Source organism: Anomaloglossus baeobatrachus, chromosome 5 (genome assembly GCF_048569485.1).
Source record: "Anomaloglossus baeobatrachus isolate aAnoBae1 chromosome 5, aAnoBae1.hap1, whole genome shotgun sequence".
In the NCBI taxonomy this organism is placed as follows: domain Eukaryota; kingdom Metazoa; phylum Chordata; class Amphibia; order Anura; family Aromobatidae; genus Anomaloglossus; species Anomaloglossus baeobatrachus.
Window position 1 is genome coordinate 414,220,510 of NC_134357.1, and position 22,789 is coordinate 414,243,298.

The window sequence follows — 22,789 nt, forward strand, 5'->3', positions numbered from 1 at the left end:
AATTCCAGCTTACGGGGGACCCACCATCTCAAGGTGAGATCCTTTATCCTCTTCACGTTTGCAGACTGGATATTTTAGGATCATTAGTTCTTATTGTATCCAAGAACTTGTACTAAACTACAGGGTTCAATATCTTTCTAGGATGCCTTAAAAAAAATCTGTCAGCAGGTTTTTGCTATGCAAGCTGAAGACAGCATACTGCAAGGGTTGACATCGAATTCAGGGATGACTGTCTTGTCAAAGTCTGATCTGTTGTTTTCTAGGTTTGTTTAAGCAGCAGGACCCTTATTATTGCTCAGATTACAATTTCACACCCACAGCAGTCCGACACACCCCCTCCTCTAATTGACACCTTACAGTCAGTATACAATCTCTAGTGAGAGCATGGTGTGGGTGGGGGTAGCTCTGGTACATGGCTAAATCTAAAAATTTTGATTGTGTTAGAATGGCTGCAACCAGTAATCTAAGTGATACATGGTTGGATTCAGGATCTCTTTTCCCAAATCATTGTGCTCTCAGATTCCCTTTAAGTTCTAGGCCCAAAGATTATTGCTGCACTACAGGAAGTGTCTGTTAACAAGCACCTTTGTGACTTTTGTCAGGCACTAGACTAGAGATGACTTAGTTAAGATCAGATTCTCTTAAATCTGAATTTTTTATTTCCTTTCTGCGAATTTAACAAAATGGCAGCAGTTCGACAGCCATTTTGATGATTTGTAGAGGAACAGGAAAAGGAATAAAAAAATTAAAGTAATAAAACTCACCCTGCTGCTGACCTTTTCAATGCTGCAGCCCCCTGCCATCCTCTTTCCTCCAGTGGTGACATCCTCACTCTGTGCCATGATTCCAGTGCTGAGCAGGCTTTTGAGGTCACAACATGCGTATCCCGAGGCTTAGTCAGTGACATGGTGCCATACGGTGTGACCTCAAAGGCTACTCACCGCCGGAAGCCCAGGGAATGCTGGCAGTGAATGTCTCTCTGGAGGGAAGAAGAGGCTGGACGGAGGTTCATGGGGGACTGGTTGGGTGGCTGCGACAACAGGACAGGTGAGAGGTGAGGCGATTATTATTTCATTTTTTTTCACCCTACATTTATTATCCTCTTGGATTTGGAGACACCTTAAGGCACAATGAGGAACATTCGATTAGCAGGAGAGAGAATAACTTTGATGCAAATTCGAACTTTTGATAGAATGGAAACATTTTGTGCATCTGAAACATCAAACTTGTATTTTAGTCAGGTACTGTGTAGACATTATTGGATCTGGTGTCTTGAATAAATACAAGGTCTTCATCACAACAGCAGACACAAAACAAGGGAGGAATATTATCATCAAAACCCTCTGGTGCAGCCTCAGGCTTTGCCCTGGAAGTTCAAACTATTTTTTTTTTATTGGCAGCTCTCCTGACTTATTCCATGCAGGACATTTCCTCCAAAAATTCTTTTCTGGTACATCTGTTATTTAAAGGGTAATGATATATCAACATAACTAGAAGTTTTTCCCTTCAGGAAAGCATAAGCGTACCAGTCATGGTGACCATGTTTATAGGCAGACAGTCTAATTGAAAAGGAAAGACAGACTTGCAAATCTTGATCATAAGGAGAGAAGTTATTACATTCTCCTAAACAGGGCAGAGCAAATTGCATGTGTGCTGATGTCCTGATCTGCTGGTCAAGTGCAACCATAAGGGATGTCATCCACATCAAAGGCAAAGTAGCTAGGTAGGGTCCCACCAACCATGGACAAGAGACGTCTGTAGGACAGCTCGGTGCTCATTGTAGCCACAGAAATGTCCAGCATAAAGACGACCACATCCACGAACATACCCTAAACAACCTAGTCAACATATTTCAGAACGCACATCAGTTCCCTATCATGACATGCCAGATTGAGTTTAATCGTTGAGTAAATTTACATTTCTATTGATAACTCTGGCTGCTGGATATCTTTTGTGTCTCTACATGTTGTTGCCTTTTATACACAGGAGGGCCTTGTTGAATCTGATGGACATTTGCCTTTTGTGAACCGAAGTAATACTGTAAATACGTATAGAAACGGTGAGAGGACAACCCTTATGCTATGTACTCGGGGCTCAATGGAATTCTCTTGGCAGATAACCAAAATTTATGCCGGCTGAGAGGTGGAACAGACAGGTTGGTAAAACAGTGAACGGGGAAATCTTAGGTTCCCTAAAAGGACTATATTTATTTAATTTTTTATTTATTTTTTTTTCCATTTTGGAGGGAAAGTTTATTGAAGACTTTCTAAATTAAGATGCCATAAATAAGAGGGCGAGCAAGAAACTCACAGGACTGTTTGAAATTCTCGACTGAAGACGTAATCATTGGCTGCCGGTTGTATTAGACATTTCCAGGCACAGACTCCTAATGAGCCTCATAAATCGATCCGCTCATTTTGCTTTGATAAGTTTTTCTTTTTAACCATTTTTAGTAGTGAGACACTTGCAGTGATTAATGTGGGGCCAAGAAGACAAATGGTTAAGTTAAAGTTTGCAAGACATCCTAAATAACTTATACTGGCACAAGTGAATGAGCAGAAGTCGCTGGGATTTCCCTGTACGAGGGAACTACCATCTCAAGGTGAGATCCTTTATCCTCTTCACCCCTTCACATGTGTAGACTGGGTTATTTTAGGATCATTAGTTCTTATTGCATCCAAAAACTTGTATTGGAGGGTTCAATATCTTTCAAGGATGCCTTAAAGACAATCTGTCAGCATGTCTTTGCTATGCAATCTGGAGGCAGCATGCTACAAGGGTTAAAATATAAAATTCAGGGATGCTGTCTTGTCAAGGTTTGATCAATTGTTTATTTGCTATTGTTTAGGCAGCAGAAATTATGATTGCTTGGACTACAATTTGACGCGCAAAGTAGTCCAGCATGCTCCCTTCTATGACTGACACCTCACTGTCAATGTACAATCTCTATTGAGAGCCTGGTATTGTGCGGGATAGCTCTCTTAGCTCTGCTACATGGCAAAATCTAAAAATTTTGATTGTGTCAGAACGGCTGCTGCCAGTTATCTAAGTGATGCATCGTTGGATTCAGGATCTCTTGCCTACATCATGCTACTCACAGATGAAGTAGCAAAAACCTGCTGACAGATTTCCTTTAAGGCCCCCATACATATTAGTGTAATGCCAGCTGAGCCTGCTGATATCAATGGGCTCAGTAATGTGTATGGGGGCAGCCAATTGATTGTTGGTGAAAATGTTGATTGGGCATCTCCGGTTTCGGATTGCTGATCGCTTTGTTCTCCCAGAGACAAACATCTGACAAAGATGTCTGTTGGTGGCCCTTTGATAGAGAACACCGGAGTTCTGGGCCGGGCAAGACCTTCTGTGTATAGGGGAGATGGCAGAGATTGCTATCGGTTGAACAATCGGCTAAAGCATGGTTTGGCAGACGCAATCTGTCTATGGAACATAGCAATTTTATCATAGCCCTATGCATAAAGATATCATGGGGGCTAAATGCAAAACATTGAATGACCTGAATCAACCTTAAGGAGCTGCAGACAATGTCCCACTCCGTGCCTATACTATAATATACATATTCTATGTTAACCTTCATGATGACCGCAGCCTCACGAGTCAGAATCACTGGTTAGATCAATGTTAGATCTTCTCTACAGCTATATTCAGCTCATGGACTTAAAAGTTATACCAGATAGAACTATGTAATGATCGCTCATTCACTGCCTCCAGCTTGGATATTGGATCTGAGAGGCGAAGCCAATAGATACATTTCTCTGTAATGAAAAGTTAGCATTTCCCATGGGGGAGCAATCAATTAAGGTAATTAAGATATCTAATTGTAGCTAGTGAACTGCACCAGACCTTCCGCTCTACTAAAATTACTACTAAGAGATGATGTCAGGAATCTTATATAAATGTTTCATATAGTCTAGAGTATAATGACCAGGGCTACTACATACAGTATATACAAGACCTGTACAAAGGAAGTGCTCACATCTAAATGGAGGATAAATGAGATCTCCAATCAGGATATATGAAAAACTCTACAAAGATATAAGGAAAATTGGTGTTTTCATTTATCACCTATCCATGGGCTGGGTAATACATGAATGAGTGGGGAGCCGAAAATGGGGTCACCCGTCTCCAGTGTGAATGGAGCAGTAGTTTTCCTGCCAATGAACAGCTTTACTCAATTCTGCAGGTCTATGGAAGCATTGGTCACTATTGCTCTGGGTTTGGGACCCCCGGGTTCTTGGAATTGGTTGAAGGCCCCTGAAGTCAGACCCCCACCAATCATACATTTATCAGAATTGAAAACTTAAAAGTAAGGGGAAAAAAGCTAATAAAGCCCTCTCAGTTAGCAGAACCGTCTGTACTTATATTAGGTATCGATCTGTATTGATCTAGTCTAATCTCACAGCTAGAATACGTTGCATTACTCTACAGACTTTAGGCCTACAAGTCTGATCCCCTAATTCCTCCCCCTACTCCTTATTACCCCTTCCCGACCATCCATTTTATACCTGCTGCTTATTTCTCCTAAATATTGTAAGGCTTAAGAGCTGACAGCAATCAATGATCAGTTATTGTATATGACATTTTAACGTTATGTCCTCAAAAATGTATCTTTTTATATTTTTTTTTTATTTATATTAACATGAACATGCTGTAAGCCTTTGGAAAAATTGGAAAAAAAAAAAACAATAAAATATTAGTTATAAAAAAAAAAAATATTTATCACTTATCCTTTATATGGGATAATTCCTTATTTTATTACAAATATATAATCTGAGAAATCAGTGTATGATAATAGAGGAGCCCTCGGAGATGTGATCAGGTCTGGGACGTATGGAGCTCATCGGCCTTCCACAATTGAGGTATCATTTATACCACCAGTTACAGGTTACATATAGTTTGGAGATGTAGGGGGGAATCTTACAAAAGGTTTTATTGTTATTGTTAGATCTGTACAGTTTATATTCTGAGCTGGTTCTTCAGGATTGATGATAGAAGAGTAATGAGTATATTGTTTCTGGGCTTCTTCTACACAACATGGAGGTTACTTGACCCGCTAATATAAACTACAGTATGTGATGATGTATCCAGAGCAGCTCTTTTATACATCTTTTGAAGAACAATGTATATTGCTGTGTTTTTGTCTACTACTTCTGAATGAGTCCTTTAGGATACATGTGAATAAAAAAAAAAAATAATTATGTATATATATATATATATATATATATATATATATATATATATATATATATATATCTGCTGACTGAGCATACCCATATTGTTTGTAAGCTTTACTTACAAGTTAACGCCTTAAAAACCAATGATGCATAGGTACATCCTTGGTTGTGTCCCTCCCTTTGATGTGGGCTCATGTGCGGAGCCCACATCTTTCCCTGCACATGTTGGCTGATCTGATCATCCAACAAGTGCAGCTAACAGGCGTGGGTGGATTTCTGTTCCACTTGCGCTTGTTAATTAGTTAGATTGTGCTGTCAAATTCCGTAATTGTGTCACGGGGCCACCGATGGTGGCAGGGAATGGCGCTGGCAGTAATCGCACCATTCCCTGCCACCATCCCCAGCCTTGTGACGCAATTGCGGTTGTCATGACTCACTTACTGTGAATGTCAGCTAAGCGCCAACATTTACAGGAAATAATCATTTGTGCTTTTCAGAGCTGTGCATCAACATGGCTCTATACAGCACAAGTGATCAGACAGTGCAGTCTTCAAGTTCCCCAAGGGGAGTAGTAAAATCAATAAAACCTGGCGAAAAGAAAATTTTCAAAACATATGATATTTTTTTTTAAAAAAAAACCTAAGCGTTCAAATTGCCCCATCGCCGTGTTCAGAAATTCCTGATCTATCAAAATATAAAATAAATTAATCCAATCGGTAAACTGCGTAATGGAAAAAAAAGTCAAAAACACCAAAATTACAATTTTTTGGCCGCCGCAACATTTCAATAAAATGCAATAACAGGCAATCAAAACATCGCATCTACACCAAAATGGTACAATTAAAAATATGAGCTCAGTACCGTACGCAGAAAATAAGCTCTTACACAGCCCCAGATCCTGAAATGTGAGGACGCTGTGGGTCTCGGAAAATGGTGACAAAAGCGCCATTCTTTTTTGACAAATTTCTGAATTTTTTCACCACTTAGATAAAAGTAAAACTATACATGTTTGGTATCTACGAACTCGTACTGACCTGGGGAATCATAATGCCAGGTCAGTTTTACTATATAGGGAACACGACAAATGAAAAAACGAAAAAACAATTATGGAGTTGCACTTTTTTGCAATTTCACTGCACTTGGAATTTTTTCCCTTTTTCCAATACAATATGTGGCAGAATGAATGATGGCATTCAAAAGTAAAAAAAATAAGACCTTGTATGGCTATATTGACGTAAAAATAAAAAAAGTTATGACTTTTGGAAAATGGGGAGGAAATAAATGAAAATAAAAAAAATAAAATAAAATCACCAGTGGGTGAAGGGGTTAACCAGCGCCGGATCTGAATATCCAGTGCCTTGCGAAAGTATTTGGCCCCCTTGAATTTTTCAACCTTTTCCCACATTTCAGGCTTCAAACATAAAGATAAACATTTTAATGTTATGGTGAATAATCATCAACAAGTGGGACACAATTGTGAAGTTGAACAAAATTTATTGCTTATTTTAAAAACTGTTATAAAAAATAAATAACTGAATTTGGGTTGTGCAATATTATTCGTCCCCTTTAGGTTAATACTTTGTAGCACCACCTTTTGCTGCGATTACAGCACAAGTCGCTTGGAATATGTGTCTATCAGTTTTGCACATCGAGAGACTGAAATTCTTGCCCATTCTTCCTTTGTAAACAGCTCGAGCTCAGTGAGGTTGGATGTAGAGCGTTTGTAAACAGCAGTTTTCAGCTCTTTCCACAGATTCTCGATTGGATTCAGATCTGGACTTTGACTTGGCCATTCTAACACCTGGATACGTTTATTTGTGAACCATTCCATTGTAGATTTTGCTTTATGTTTTGGATCATTGTCTTGTTGGAAGACAAATCTCCGTCTCAGTGTCAGGTCTTTTGCAGACTCAAACAGGTTTTCTTCAAGAATGGTCCTGTATTTGGCTCTATCCATTTTTCCATAAATTTTAACCATCTTCCCTGTCCCTGCTGAAGAAAAGCAGGCTCAAACCATGATGCTGCCACCACCCTGTTTTACAGTGGGGATGGGGTGTTCAGGGTGATGAGCTGTGTTGCTTTTACGCCAAACATATCGTTTGGTATTGTGCCCAAATAGTTCGATTTTGGTTTCATCTGACCAGAGCACCTTCTTCCACATGTTTGGTGTGTCTCCCAGGTGGCTTGTGGCAAACTTTAAACAATACTTTTTATGGATATCTTTGAGAAATGGCTTTCTCCTTGCCACGCTTCCATAAAGGCCAGATTTGTGCAGTGTACGACTGATTGTTGTTCTATGGACAGACTCTCCCACCTCAGCTGTAGATCTCTGCAGTTCATCCAGAGTGATCATGGGCCTCTTGACTGCATCTCTAATCAGTCTTCTCCTTGTTTGAGATGAAAGTTTGGATGGACGGCCGGGTGTTGTGAATACGTTTTCCAGTTTGGGGCTTCCTCTTGTGGTCAGTGCTGGCGGTGCAGTTGATGTGTGGAATGAAAGCCACACACCTGTGGAGGACTGGCAATCAGGGTCAGATTGGGCTATTTAACTGAGTAGGTTTCTCTTGTTACTTGCCGGTGGTCATTGTCTCCTGTGTGTTAAGGACATTCTGTAACCAGCTCTGCTCACTACCAGAACTCCTCTCAGATAAGTGGTCTTTGTACCTCTTCTGTTTGCTTCCTACTTTCTTGTTGTTTTTTTTCTAGTTTAATACTAATATTTGATTCCTATTTTGTCTGTGTGGAGTTCTTGGTGGAATGGGATCATTCCCTGCTGAGAGTGTCTGTATACTTAGCTCCATGATTCTGCAAGGTATTGTGTTTGTCATGCTTGGTATTAATTCAGTCCCTCATCTGTATTAGTGTTTTTGGATCCCAGTAACATCTGAGTGCTAATACAGTGGGGGAGAGGTTGTGTGACCTCAGGATTTTTCCATATCAGAAGTGCTGATATATATTAGGGTTTTTATGGCTGCAGACAGTTGCTCTTTGCTATCCTTTCCTATAAAGATAGTTTGGGCCTCACCTTTGCTGAAATCTGTCTTTTCTAGCTTTGTATTGTGTTTTTCTATATCACCGTAGCCACTACATGTGGGGGGCTATCTATCTTTGGGGACTGCTCCGAGGCAGATTAGCTTTTCTTATATCTCTATCTGTGAGATTATTTAGTTCTCCGGCTTTGTCGAGGTGTCCAGGTCATCGTAGGTACGCCCCACGGCTACTTCTGTGTATCAGGATTAGGTCTGCAGTCCGTTAAGGTTCCAGGCACTCTGTTACCTTTTGGGATTCTGCATCTTTTGATCCTCCTTGGTCCCTGAATCATAACAGTTGGGTCTTGGTAGATTTGCAGTGGTATGATACTCCTTCCATTTCAATATGATCGCTTGCACAGTGCTCCTTGGGATTTTTAAAGTTTTGGAAATCTTTTTGTAACCAAATCCAGCTTTAAACTTCTCCGCAACAGTATCACGGACCTGCCTATTGTGTTCCTTGGTCTTCATGATGCTATCTGCGCTTTAAACAGAACACTGAGACTATCACAGAGCCGTTGGTGCATTTATACAGAGACTTGATTACACACATTACCCACTCTTCAGTTATTTATTATTTAAAAAAGTTGAAAATAAACAATAACTTTCGTTCAACTTCACAATTGTGTCCCACTTGTTGATTCTTCACCATAACTTTAAAATTTTTATCTTTATGTTTGAAGCCTGAAACGTGGGAAAAGGTTTAAAAATTCAAGGGAGCCGAATACTGTCGCAAGGCACTGTAGATAAGTAGTAATTGCGTTATAATAATAATAATAATTTTATTCACTTATATAGCGCTATTAATTCCACAACGCTTTACATACATTGGCAATACGGTCCCCATTGGGGCTCACAATCTAGAGTCCCTATTTGTATGTCTTTGGAATGTGGGAGGAAACCGGAGTACCCGAAGGAAACTCACGCAAACACGGGGAGAACATACAAACTCCTTGCAGATAGTGTTATAAAGGAAAGGCGGCCATGGACACCTGATATATGTCACCGGAATCTGTGACGTTCACTGACAACCTATGGAGACTGCTAACGGTCTCATGGAGGAAACAAGGTTAGATTTTAGCTTCTCCAACTCTTTGCGGTAAATGACGTGCATGTCGCTCAGTACATCCATATTATCAGTGTGGTATAACTCTTACCAGTAAACAAGTACAGTGTGTTTCATGTAGCGCGTCAGAGTCCGGGATTCAAACAGAAGTGGGATGTCAAGAATCACGTATTTATACCCTGTAGGAATAAAGAAAAGTTATTGAATAATTTTTAATATTTTCCGCTGCTGTATAAAACCGGTCATTCTATGTCCACTACTTTCTATCCAATGAATAAACCAAAGGAAGGAGTTTTCAAAAATATTGTAGCATAAAAAAAAATAAATACATAAAAAAAACCACTAGTGAGGTATAGTATGAATGCTGACGGGCAGAGCACTGCACACAGTAATTGTATCAATAAACAGACATTATAGTGCCCATACACTGAGAGACTTCACAAGCAATAGAAAGGCTAAAAAAAGCTTTATTACTAATTAAGTCATATGCAGATTAAAAACCAAGTCCACAATGGATGATAGGGCGACATTAACAAAAGACCAGGAAAGACGCAGAGAAAACAGCAATTTCTTGAACTAATCGATGACATGTATTAGCAAGGGACAAAGTACAAGCACAAACTTGAAACAATTAGTGCAAAAGTTGATAAATGTCACAGTGAATTATAATCCCAGAGTCCAAAGACCAGAAGAGACAGACAACTTATATTGGCCAAAGTCTCAGACTGAAACAAGTAGGAGCATAACAATGGACAGAAATGTATACCTATACAGAACCTGGGGTGGGGTTGGCCCGCCATTCATTTTGGTACTGCCTTCTTTTTGGGGTGTTGTAATCACAGCAGGAACAAATATTCAAGGACCTCGCACCCTATATAAACAACGGGCGGTGATGCGTCAGGAAGCCGCCTCATGATATATTCCCGGCAGACCTACTGATGTCATACATTTTAATAATTTATACTATTATCAATAGCTATGGATATCATCCAACTGAAGTCTAACACTTACATAATTCCCTTGTCTCCAACCTGCTGCTGTCCTGCTATGGTGAAAATACAATTTCTGACACACCGGGATCTCGGATTTTACAATAACTTAAAAATATTGTTTGCGGCCATGGTGCCTATAGAAAATGTCACCTAAAAGCCCTGCCAAGAGGTCAAAAGTGGACAGTTTTCTCTCTTAGGCTATGTTCCCACGCTGCGGAAAATGCGCGGATTTTGCCGCGGATTTCTCGAGGAAATGCCACGGATTTTTCAGAAATCTGCAGCACAGCTACTCCCCAGCCATTTTCTATAGCATTTGGGAAATACTGTGCCCACGCTCCGGATTTTTCTGCAGCGGAAATCATGCAGATTTCCGTGCGGAAAAATCTGCAGCATGTCAATTATTGTTGCGGATTTACCTGCGGATTTTGCCTATTCAATTGAATGTAAAAAACCCCGCAAAATCCGCAACGAAATCCGCGTCAAATCCGCGACAAATCCACACAAAATCAGCACCTATGAAAAGGTGCGGATTCCGGGGGAATGCTGCAGATTTAGCTGCAGAAAAATCCGCAGATACAGAGTCCCGTGGGCACATAGCCTTATTTTATTCCCACTTACTTCTTTTTTAGTTTTACGGTTCCAGAGATATGAGTCTTTTTTATTCAGTAATGATTTTTACCAAAGAGGCGTGCTTATCTGGGGGTGCGTTATCTGGGGGTGCGTATTTAGACTGTTCTGCATTATTAGGCCCTGTGCGCACACTGCGTTTTTGCTGCAGAAATTTCTTGAGAAAATGGTTATAACCTTTCTGCAGACATTCCCCAGTAAAACCTATGGAAAAAAAAATAGTTATGCGCACACTGCTTTTTTTTCCTGAAGAAAATTCTTTCTGCAGAATTTCTTGAGAAAAAGAATGAGCATGTCACTTCTTTTCTGCAGGTAACTGCGTTTTTTGCCATAGATAATGGTAAAATAACGCAGGGACCAACCTGCAGAAAAAACGCACCAAACACGCATCGAAAACGCGTAAAAAAACGCATGCGTTATTGGTGCGCTTTTTGAGCGCAGGTATGCTAATCTTTCATTCTCAAATTTCTTGAGAAAAATCCTTTTTCTAGTGCACACAGGGCCTTACCCTGTGAGCAACGCCCCCTTGGTTTAAGACCATAAAAATTTGCCTAATTAAAAAGGCCCAAATCTCTGGAACCATACTGCAGATTTCAAGAGGTGGTTCACTACTCTGCATAGTGGCCACATCAATGTAAACCTCATAAAGAAGGCTCTTTTAAAATACCTTGTTTAGTTAATTGTGCCTCTGAGTGGCACTACTGTGGTCCGCTCATCCACATCATGTGACCCCGGGCTCTGTGACCTCCGAGATCCGGTGGTATCACGTCAGCTTCCAGTTGACCCGACATCACTGAAGCGGGCCCAAGTCTTCCTGAGAGACTGGTTGTCTGCAGAGTTTCACCGCTCGTCACAGCCCAGCATCGCTCCTGCTTGCGGCTCTCTGCTACGAAGGAGGGAGCGCTTGATATGCTGGGCTGTGATGAGTGGTGAAACTAAGCAGATTACTCAGCCACTCGGAGACTGGGGCCCGTCTCGGTTATGTTGGGTCAACTGGAAGTTGACGTGACATCACCGGCTCTCAAAGGTCACAAAGCCCAGGGAGTCCAGTCGAAGCCTAATTGTCAGGCGAAACGGCCGTCGTCCCTCACAAGGAGCCCGCACCTAGGTCTCCTCCTGCCTTTTAACCTGCACAGCCTTTAATAAATGGATTTCGGCACAGCGGTGGAGTGCGGTCTCCTTGGAGTTACTTAAAATAATATTACTTACCTGATGAACCCCCTGCCACTCCGCCAGTCTCTAAAGACAGTCGAGAAGCACAAGTGTATTGACGCTCAATAGGCAAGGCATACCTTGGGTTAGTCGTTCTTTTATTCAATTTACACCCTATAGATTAATTTTAGCTGAACCTGGAAAATCTCTTAAATTATACAATTATCATTAGAAAATCTTGACTGCAAGTGTCTTCTGCAAATAACAATTAGGATCCATCCATAGAGCAAGGGTTTCTACGTTCAGACTTCGGGCTGTAGCGTAAAACATAATTGTCATTTTACAGGTCTGCAGAAAAATCCAATCAATCAAGAAATAATGTCTGAAACACCATTCTGAGTCTGAACTGGGTGCAAAAACCTAAAAAATCTACACTATATGGAGAGAAGGTATGCACACCAGTGACTATGTAAGGGGAATATACACGGTAAGTTTTTTAACTGCATGAGAGGACACACACTAGCTAGGGACCCCAACGTAGAGAAATACTTTGGCGTAGTGTTGGGGCTCTGTTGCATTGATCAATTCAATAGCTAAATTTCTCTTGATTCATATGTTCATGGCAGTAATGCAGATTCCATTTTTCATATTTTCATTCTTACATATAGCTATTGGATTTTTCATGTCAGTATTCACACTGCAGAAAAATCCAGACTGTATTCAGGTCACTCCCTGAAGAAGCAACTAGCGAAACGTTGGGCTGCATGGCAGAGGTCATAGGAGGACTCCTTACAGCATGCCTTCGGGTCTGGTTTAATATGCTTTATATGCATATACTTCTGATTTGTCCTTTTTATGATGGCTATTTAATTCATTTGGACTTTATTTACTTTCTTTGCACAATATGCAGCTCTATGGTTTGCTCTTACTTTGATTATATGTACCGTATCTCTTCGTGACTGCTATATATGAGATGGGTATGGAATCAAACTAACCCCTACTAATTTGGCTTCTGGCCTGCACTTGCACTTTTTTTATTATTAATTTCTTATTTCTTAGTTATTTATTCTTTTTGGACCACTCATTAATCAGATTACATTATCCAGACTTACGATCTATACCTTATACCATACTCTCGAGTCCTCCTACTTCCTCTGCTGATCTTCCTTTTTATAATGTCTATGTTCTATGTTGTTCTTTATATATTTTTTGCATCAATAAATGTACTCTTCGGTTGAATTTTTGTGGTATTCAATAGTTATTCTATTGGAGTATATTTTTTTTCGTCATTTGTACAGTTATATACTCTGATGTTCTTTATATGATTGTGGATTTTCAGGATACATTGCACTTAGCTCCCCCTTTTTAAGCTGCACATTTTGTTTATATAGCTTTCCACAAAACGGTGCAAAGCGTTCATGCCTCGGTCCTTCTCTCCTCGTCTAAAGGCCACTTTACACACAGAGATAAATCTGTGGTTGCAGTGAAATTGTGGACAATCAGTGCCAGGTTTGTGGCTGTGTACAAATGGAACAATATGTCCATGATTTCACTGCAACCACAGATCTGCCAAAGATTTATCTCTGTGTGTAAACTGGCCTTAAGGCCTGACAGAACTTAGGCGGGCTTTGCACACTACGACATCGCAGGTGCGATGTTGGTGGGGTCAAATTGAAAATGACGTACTTCCGGCATCGCATGCAACATCGTAGTGTGTAAAGGCTCGATGATACGATTAACGAGTGCAAAAGCGTCGTAATCGTATCATCGGTGCAGCGTCGGCGTAATCCATGATTACACTGACGCGACGGTCCGATGTTGTTCCTCGCTCCTGCGGCTGCACACATCGCTGTGTGTGAAGCCGCAGGAGCGAGGAACATCTCCTACCGGCGTCACTGCGGCTTCCGTAGGATATGCGGAAGGAAGGAGGTGGGCAGGATGTTTACATCCCGCTCATCTCCACCCCTCTGCTCCTATTGGCCGCCTGCCGTGTGACGTCACAGTGACGCCATACAACCCGCCCCCTTAATAAGCCGGCCAGAGCGACGGTCGCAGGACGGGTGAGTCCATGTGAAGCTGCCGTAGCGATAATGTTCACTACGGCAGCTATCACAAGAATATCGCAGTTCCGACGGGGGCGGGGACTATCGCGCTCGGCATCGCAGCATCGGCTTGCGATGTCGTAGTGTGCAAAGTGCCCCTTAGGCCACGCTCACATCAGCGATATTTTGCCGCAAAACTGGATCCATCATAAATGCGTTTCAGTTCCATTCATTTACAATGGAATCACGGCACGATGCGGTGACATGGAGTTGTGCATGCGCACGCAACCTTATGTCACCGCATCTTGCCGCGATTCCATTGTAAATGAACGGAACTGAAACACATTTATGACGGATCCAGTTTTGCGGCAAAATACCGCTGATGTGAGCGCGGCGTTAGAGAGGTTTTCATACTAGACTTAAGGGCACTTTACACCCTACAATATATCTTACGATGTGTCGGCGGGGTCACGTCGTAAGTGACGCACATCCGGCATCGTAAGTTACATTGTAGCATGTAACAGCTACATGCGATTGCGATTGAACGGTAAAACGTTCATCGCATGCACGTCGTTCAATTCCTAAAAATTGAACGTCAGGTTGTTCATCGTACCCGGGGTAGCACACATCGCAGTGTGTGACACCCCGGGAATGATGAACAGATCTTACCTACGTCCTGCGGCTCCCGCCGGTAATGCAGAAGGAAGAAGGTGGGCGGGATGTTTACATCCCGCTCATCTCCGCCCCTCCGCTTCTATTGGCCGGCTGCCGCGTGACGTCGAAGTGACACCGAACGTCCCTCCCACTCCAGGAAGTGGGTGTTCGCCGCCCACATCGAGGTCGTATGGACGGGTAAGTACGTGTGACGGGGGGTTATTCGTTTGTGCGACACGTTCAACAAATTGAACGTGCTGCACATACGATGGGGGCGGGTACGATCGCATACGATATCGTATGCTGGATCGTATGGTGTAAAGCAGGCTTTAGGATCATCCTGATTGGCTACACCTTGACAAGTTGGGATGATTTTACGCTTTTTTGATCAAAATAGTGTACCCAATATTATTCTGATGAACTATTACTATTCATTTCCTTATTTACTACAGGGTATTTGTTTAATTTTGTTTTTATCCTAGGTTTTGTTTGTTAATTGCCACAGTGTGAATGAGCTTCAACACATTGCACTTATACCAACATGTGTTCCAGCTCATTTCTTTGGTTTTTCTTCATATTCAGAATACTCCTTATTTAGAAATATAAATTAAGAATTTACTGTTTCTGTAATTAACAATTTGTCCATGTGCTAAGGATATGTGCTAAGGATACCTAATCTTGCTGTCATACTAGACCCTTTTTAACAAGTCATTGTCCAAAAATATTTTATAATCTCTATAAAGACATTGTAGCGGTACAGATCATGTCATCCCCAAAAGACCACTTCATCCCTTTATACAGGGTATAAAGGACTGCAGCCTTTCAGCAATTTCTGCATTTGTAAAGGTCTCCCCTTTCGCGGTGCTATAGTAGCCTGCACAAGCTCTATGACCTCCCTATTCTTCTCACCCTACAAATACTTTCTCCATGTTATAATAGAGGTTCTTATCTGCGAGGGCTGACGTATTGTTCATATAATAAGCCGCAGAAGCTCCTGGGAGAAGGGGAATATTCGGGCCTGGCTTCTTCAGACTTTGATTTTATCGAGACTGGAACAGAATAGGAGACACATTTCCTTTCATGTCCCAACGGTCTCAGTGACATTTCTTACCCATCTTGAATAAAGTTATGTTTTTAGGTTTGGTTTCAGGCGTTTAATATTTCTCATGTACCAGATTAGAAGAGGTCGGTAGAACATGAAGAAGAATGGGGTGAGTAGGACGGTCAGGGGACGGACATGTCCTACAAGTTATCGGCTAAAACTCTTTACATAACGCAATGAAACTTCTTCACTGTCTGGGACTGTAAAGCAAATATATTTGTGTAAAAGGGAAGAAGACATCTGACATGTCATATGGTAGTGTGCGCGTTCAGGTGGTGAGACCCCCTTCATTTCTCCTAGGATAAAATGAGCAGTGAAGTGATGACACAGATGCTTCTTTTTCATAAACCACCTAGACTTCCACTTCCATACTAAAGCGCTTTACATGGATAAATAATGGCTACCATCTCAATATACCATGTGATGCTCACATTTCCCTCACCCATGAAGAAGTAGGACAGCGTCTGTCTCAGCATAGCTCGGCGTATTGGAGGGTGAGTGATGGAATTGAGCAGAGCCCTCTTCTCGGGATTTGAGAAGATAATGGTTCCCATCGTCTCTCGATCAAGTTCCCCATTCTTTAGCAGCACTTCCTCTCCAAAATGGAACACAATCTGACTGTGAGCGGAGGTTCCCGGCTGTACCACTGCAAGGCAATCACAGGATAGTCAGCAAGTGTCCTGATCCCTCGGCAATACGCAAGAACACTTTTTTATTGGAACATCTATAGCTACAGTGCTGGCCAAAAGTATTGGCACCCCTGCAATTCTGTCAGATAATACTCAGTTTCTTCCTGAAAATGATTGCAATCACAAATTCTTTGGTATTATTATCTTCATTTATTTTGCTTGCAATGAATAAAACACAAAAGAGAATGAAACAAAAATCAAATCATTGATCATTTCACACTAAACTCCAAAAATGGGCCAGATAAAAGTATTGGCACCCTTAGCCTAATACTTGGTTGCACAACCTTTAGCCAAAATAACTGCGAACAACCGCTTCCGGTAACCATCAATGAGTTTCTTACAATGCTCTGCTGGAATTTTAGACCATTCTTCTTCGGCAAACTGCTCCAGGTCCCTGAGATTTGAAGGGTGCCTTCTCCAAACTGTAATTTTGAGATCTCTCCACAGGTGTTCTATGGAATTCAAGTCTGGACTCATTGCTGGCCACTTTAGTCTCCAGTGCTTGTACTCAAACCATTTTCTAGTGTTTTTTGAAGTGTGTTTTGGTTCATTGTCCTGCTGGAAGACCCATGACCTCTGAGGAAGACACAGTTTTCTCACACTGGGCCCTACATTATGCTGCAAAATTTGTTGGTAGTCTTCAGACTTCATAATGCCATACACACGGTCAAGCAGTCCAGTGCCAGAGGCAGCAAAGCAACCCCAAAACATCAGGGAACCTCCACCATGTTTGACTGTAGGGACTGTGTTTTTTTCTTTGAATGCCTCTTTTTTTCCTGTAAACTCCATGTTGATGGCTTTTCCCAAAAAGCTCTACTTTTGTCTCATCTGACCAGAGAACATTCTTCCAAAACGTTTTAGGCTTTCTCAGGTAAGTTTTGGCAAACTCCAGCCTGGCTTTTTTATGTCTCAGGGTAAGACGTGGGGTCTTCCTGGGTATCCTACCATACAGTCCCTTTTCATTCACACGCCGACGGATAGTACGGGTTGACACTGTTGTACCCTCGGACTGCAGGGCAGCTTGAACTTGTTTGGATGTTAGTCAAGGTTCTTTATCCACCATCCGCACAATCTTGCGTTGAAATCTCTCGTAAAATTTTCTTTTCCTTCCACATCTAGGGAGGTTAGCCACAGTGCCATGGGCTTTAAACTTCTTGATGACACTGCGCACCGGAGACACAGGAACTTTCAGGTCTTTGGAGATGGACTTGTAGCCTTGAGATTGCTCATGCTTCCTAACAATTTGGATTCTCAAGTCCTCAGACAGTTCTTTGGTCTTCTTTCTTTTCTCCATGATCAATGTGGTACACACAAGGACACAGGACAGAAGTTGAGTCAACTTTAATCCATGTCAACTGGCTGCAAGTGTGATTTAGTTATTGCCAAAACCTGTTAGGTGCCACAGGTAAGTTACAGGTGCTGTTAATTACACAAATTAGAGAAGCATCACATGATTTTTCAAACAGTGCCAATACTTTTGTCCACCCCCTTTTTTATGTTTGTTGTGGAATTATATCCAATTTGGCTTTATGACAAATTTATTTTTTTTTTCATTGAAGACAAATTAAATGAAGATAATAATACCAAAGAATTTGTGATTGCAATCATTTTCAAGGAGAAACTGAGTATTATCTGACAGAATTGCAGGGGTGCCAATACTTTTGGCCAGCACTGTATAAGGTGGTATCTGCCATCAAGGTAGCCTGTTTGGTTACTATGTGAGCTACAGAGGGAGGCCAACCAGGTTGATCCTGCATGCAAAATGAAAATGTTTTTGTTTGCTCTACGTAGCCTGAAATGATCATTTCACTTTGCAGTCAACGTAATAGAAATTAAAGAGTCTGTCTGGGACTACACTGTAGATGAACTACCCTAATGAGATTGGAGGAGGTATGACACCCATAGATAAACAGCAGGACTCGGCAGCACTCACTAAATAATTGGGCAGCTAATTAGTTAGTATTGTTCCTTTGCAGCTGGACTTTCTGGTGACAGCGCGGCATACATCCGGTTTTTCTACTATGGTACTGATCTCTACATGCCCGGGGCTGCGGCGGCCGCCATTTCTAAAGCATGATTAGGAGTTGTGACTGGCACAAACCTAATAGGTGAATTTATTCACCTTTACTTTTTCCCTCATTTTGTCTGGCAAAACCCTATTCTGCGCTTCCATAATTTCGTAGTTCCCGTGTTTGTGTGAGTTTCCTTCGGTTTCCTCTCACACTCCATAGACATACTGATAGGGAAATTAGATTGGAAGCCCGAATGGGGACAGTGATTATAATATCTGTAAAGTGCTGAGGAATATGATGGTGCTATATAAGCAATGCATAATAATAATAATAATAATAATAATAATAAAAACAATGGACGGAGTGGTGGTACTCGGGCCTCTTATACTGATTACATCTGGCCTTTGTCATAGCAGAGTTCAGCTGATTGGTGGGGGTACTAAATCTCCTATGGATAGGTCATTAGTTTAGTCTTAAGGTACCGTCACACATAACGAGATCGCTAGAGAGATCGCTGCTGAGTCACGGTTTCTGTGACGCAGTAGCGATCCCGTTAGCGATCTCGTTATGTGTGACACCTACCAGCGATCAGGCCCCTGCTGTGAGATCTCTAGTCGGTGGAGAATGGTCCAGGCCATTTTCTTCAAAGGCGATGTCCTGCTGGGCAGGACACATCGCTGTGTTTGACACTGTGTGACAGGGTCACAGTGACTGCTGAGATCATTATACAGGTCGCTACTGCCACCTGTATTGTTCCTGCATCGCTAGTGAGATCTGACTGTGTGACATCTCACCTGCGACCTCCCAGCGACTTACCAGCGATCCCTATCAGGTCGTATCGTTTTCGGGATCGCTGGTAAGTCGTTGTGTGTGACTGGGCCTTTAGACAACCCCTTTAATCTTCAAGGTTATATAATGATTATATATATATATATATATATATATATATATATATATATATATATAATGATATAAGAGAAAAAGAAAACAGCATTCCAGACTAGGATCAAAGAAACTCCGGCTTCACAAACTTGTAGTCACCTTTATTCAATAAAATTCTTCCAATAATAGCATTGCACAAGTATCAGTAGTTAATTACCCACGCGTTTCGGGTTTCTCAGCATCCTTAGTCATGATCATAATAATAAAAGAGAGTACAAGTTTGTGAAGCTGGAGTTTCTTTCAATTATTGCACACTTCCAGGCTGGAACGTGTCCGTGCTCCAAACTGCCCCATAGTGATACCAACGGAACTTTACAGTTCCTATACCTAACAATGAACTTTACAGTTCCTATACCTAACAATGAACTTTACAGTTCCTATACCTAACAATGAACTTTACAGTTCCCATACCTAACAATGAACTTTACAGTTCCCATACCTAACAATGAACTTTACAGTTCCCATACCTAACAATGAACTTTACAGTTCCCATACCTAACAATGAACTTTACAGTTCCCATACCTAACAATGAACTGTACAGTTCCCATACCTAACAATGAACTTTACAGTTCCCATACCTAACAATGAACTTTACAGTTCCCATACCTAACAATGAACTGTACAGTTCCCATACCTAACAATGAACTGTACAGTTCCCATACCTAACAATGAACTGTACAGTTCCCATACCTAACAATGAACTGTACAGTTCCTATACCTAACAATGAACTGTACAGTTCCTATACCTAACAATGAACTTTACAGTTCCTATACCTAACAATGAACTTTACAGTTCCTATACCTAACAATGAACTTTACAGTTCCTATACCTAACAATGAACTTTACAGTTCCTATACCTAACAATGAACTTTACAGTTCCTATACCTAACAATGAACTTTACAGTTCCTATACCTAACAATGAACTTTACAGTTCCTATACCTAACAATGAACTTTACAGTTCCTATACCTAACAATGAACTGTACAGTTCCTATACCTAACAATGAACTGTACAGTTCCTATACCTAACAATGAACTGTACAGTTCCTATACCTAACAATGAACTTTACAGTTCCTATACCTAACAATGAACTGTACAGTTCCTATACCTAACAATGAACTGTACAGTTCCTATACCTAACAATGAACTGTACAGTTCCTATACCTAACAATGAACTTTACAGTTCCTATACCTAACAATGAACTTTACAGTTCCTATACCTAACAATGAACTTTACAGTTCCTATACCTAACAATGAACTTTACAGTTCCTATACCTAACAATGAACTTTACAGTTCCTATACCTAACAATGAACTTTACAGTTCCTATACCTAACAATGAACTTTACAGTTCCTATACCTAACAATGAACTTTACAGTTCCTATACCTAACAATGAACTTTACAGTTCCTATACCTAACAATGAACTTTACAGTTCCTATACCTAACAATGAACTGTACAGTTCCTATACCTAACAATGAACTTTACAGTTCCCATACCTAACAATGAACTTTACAGTTCCCATACCTAACAATGAACTTTACAGTTCCTATACCTAACAATGAATTTTACAGTTCCCATACCTAACAATGAACTTTACAGTTCCCATACATAACAATGAACTTTACAGTTCCCATACCTAATAATGAACTTTACAGTTCCCATACCTAACAATGAACTTTACAGTTCCCATACCTAACAATGAACTTTACAGTTCCCATACCTAACAATGAACTTTACAGTTCCCATACCTAACAATGAACTTTACAGTTCCCATACCTAACAATGAACTTTACAGTTCCCATACCTAACAATGAACTTTACAGTTCCCATACCTAACAATGAACTTTACAGTTCCCATACCTAACAATGAACTGTACAGTTCCCATACCTAACAATGAACTGTACAGTTCCCATACCTAACAATGAACTTTACAGTTCCCATACCTAACAATGAACTTTACAGTTCCCATACCTAACAATGAACTTTACAGTTCCCATACCTAACAATGAACTTTACAGTTCCCATACCTAACAATGAACTTTACAGTTCCCATACCTAACAATGAACTTTACAGTTCCCATACCTAACAATGAACTTTACAGTTCCTATACCTAACAATGAACTTTACAGTTCCTATACCTAACAATGAACTTTACAGTTCCTATACCTAACAATGAACTGTACAGTTCCCATACCTAACAATGAACTGTACAGTTCCCATACCTAACAATGAACTTTACAGTTCCCATACCTAACAATGAACTTTACAGTTCCCATACCTAACAATGAACTTTACAGTTCCCATACCTAACAATGAACTTTACAGTTCCCATACCTAACAATGAACTTTACAGTTCCCATACCTAACAATGAACTTTACAGTTCCCATACCTAACAATGAACTTTACAGTTCCCATACCTAACAATGAACTGTACAGTTCCCATACCTAACAATGAACTGTACAGTTCCCATACCTAACAATGAACTTTACAGTTCCCATACCTAACAATGAACTTTACAGTTCCCATACCTAACAATGAACTTTACAGTTCCCATACCTAACAATGAACTTTACAGTTCCCATACCTAACAATGAACTTTACAGTTCCCATACCTAACAATGAACTTTACAGTTCCCATACCTAACAATGAACTTTACAGTTCCTATACCTAACAATGAACTTTACAGTTCCTATACCTAACAATGAACTTTACAGTTCCTATACCTAACAATGAACTGTACAGTTCCCATACCTAACAATGAACTGTACAGTTCCCATACCTAACAATGAACTTTACAGTTCCCATACCTAACAATGAACTTTACAGTTCCCATACCTAACAATGAACTTTACAGTTCCCATACCTAACAATGAACTTTACAGTTCCCATACCTAACAATGAACTTTACAGTTCCCATACCTAACAATGAACTTTACAGTTCCCATACCTAACAATGAACTTTACAGTTCCCATACCTAACAATGAACTGTACAGTTCCCATACCTAACAATGAACTGTACAGTTCCCATACCTAACAATGAACTTTACAGTTCCCATACCTAACAATGAACTTTACAGTTCCCATACCTAACAATGAACTTTACAGTTCCCATACCTAACAATGAACTTTACAGTTCCCATACCTAACAATGAACTTTACAGTTCCCATACCTAACAATGAACTTTACAGTTCCTATACCTAACAATGAACTTTACAGTTCCTATACCTAACAATGAACTTTACAGTTCCTATACCTAACAATGAACTTTACAGTTCC

General features: G+C 40.7%; 1 protein-coding gene across 1 annotated transcript in view; it reads right to left on the reverse strand.

Moving 5' to 3' along the window:
• DCAKD (dephospho-CoA kinase domain containing) overlaps nt 1-22,789 on the reverse strand; it is a 32,880-nt gene that overhangs the window by 4,732 nt on the left and 5,359 nt on the right. The window contains exons 3-4 of the mRNA XM_075347728.1: nt 16,299-16,502; nt 9,379-9,466 (exon numbers count right to left, since the gene is read on the reverse strand). Coding sequence (XP_075203843.1) covers nt 9,379-9,466; nt 16,299-16,502 — 292 coding nt within the window. The remainder of the gene's footprint in view (nt 1-9,378; nt 9,467-16,298; nt 16,503-22,789) is intronic.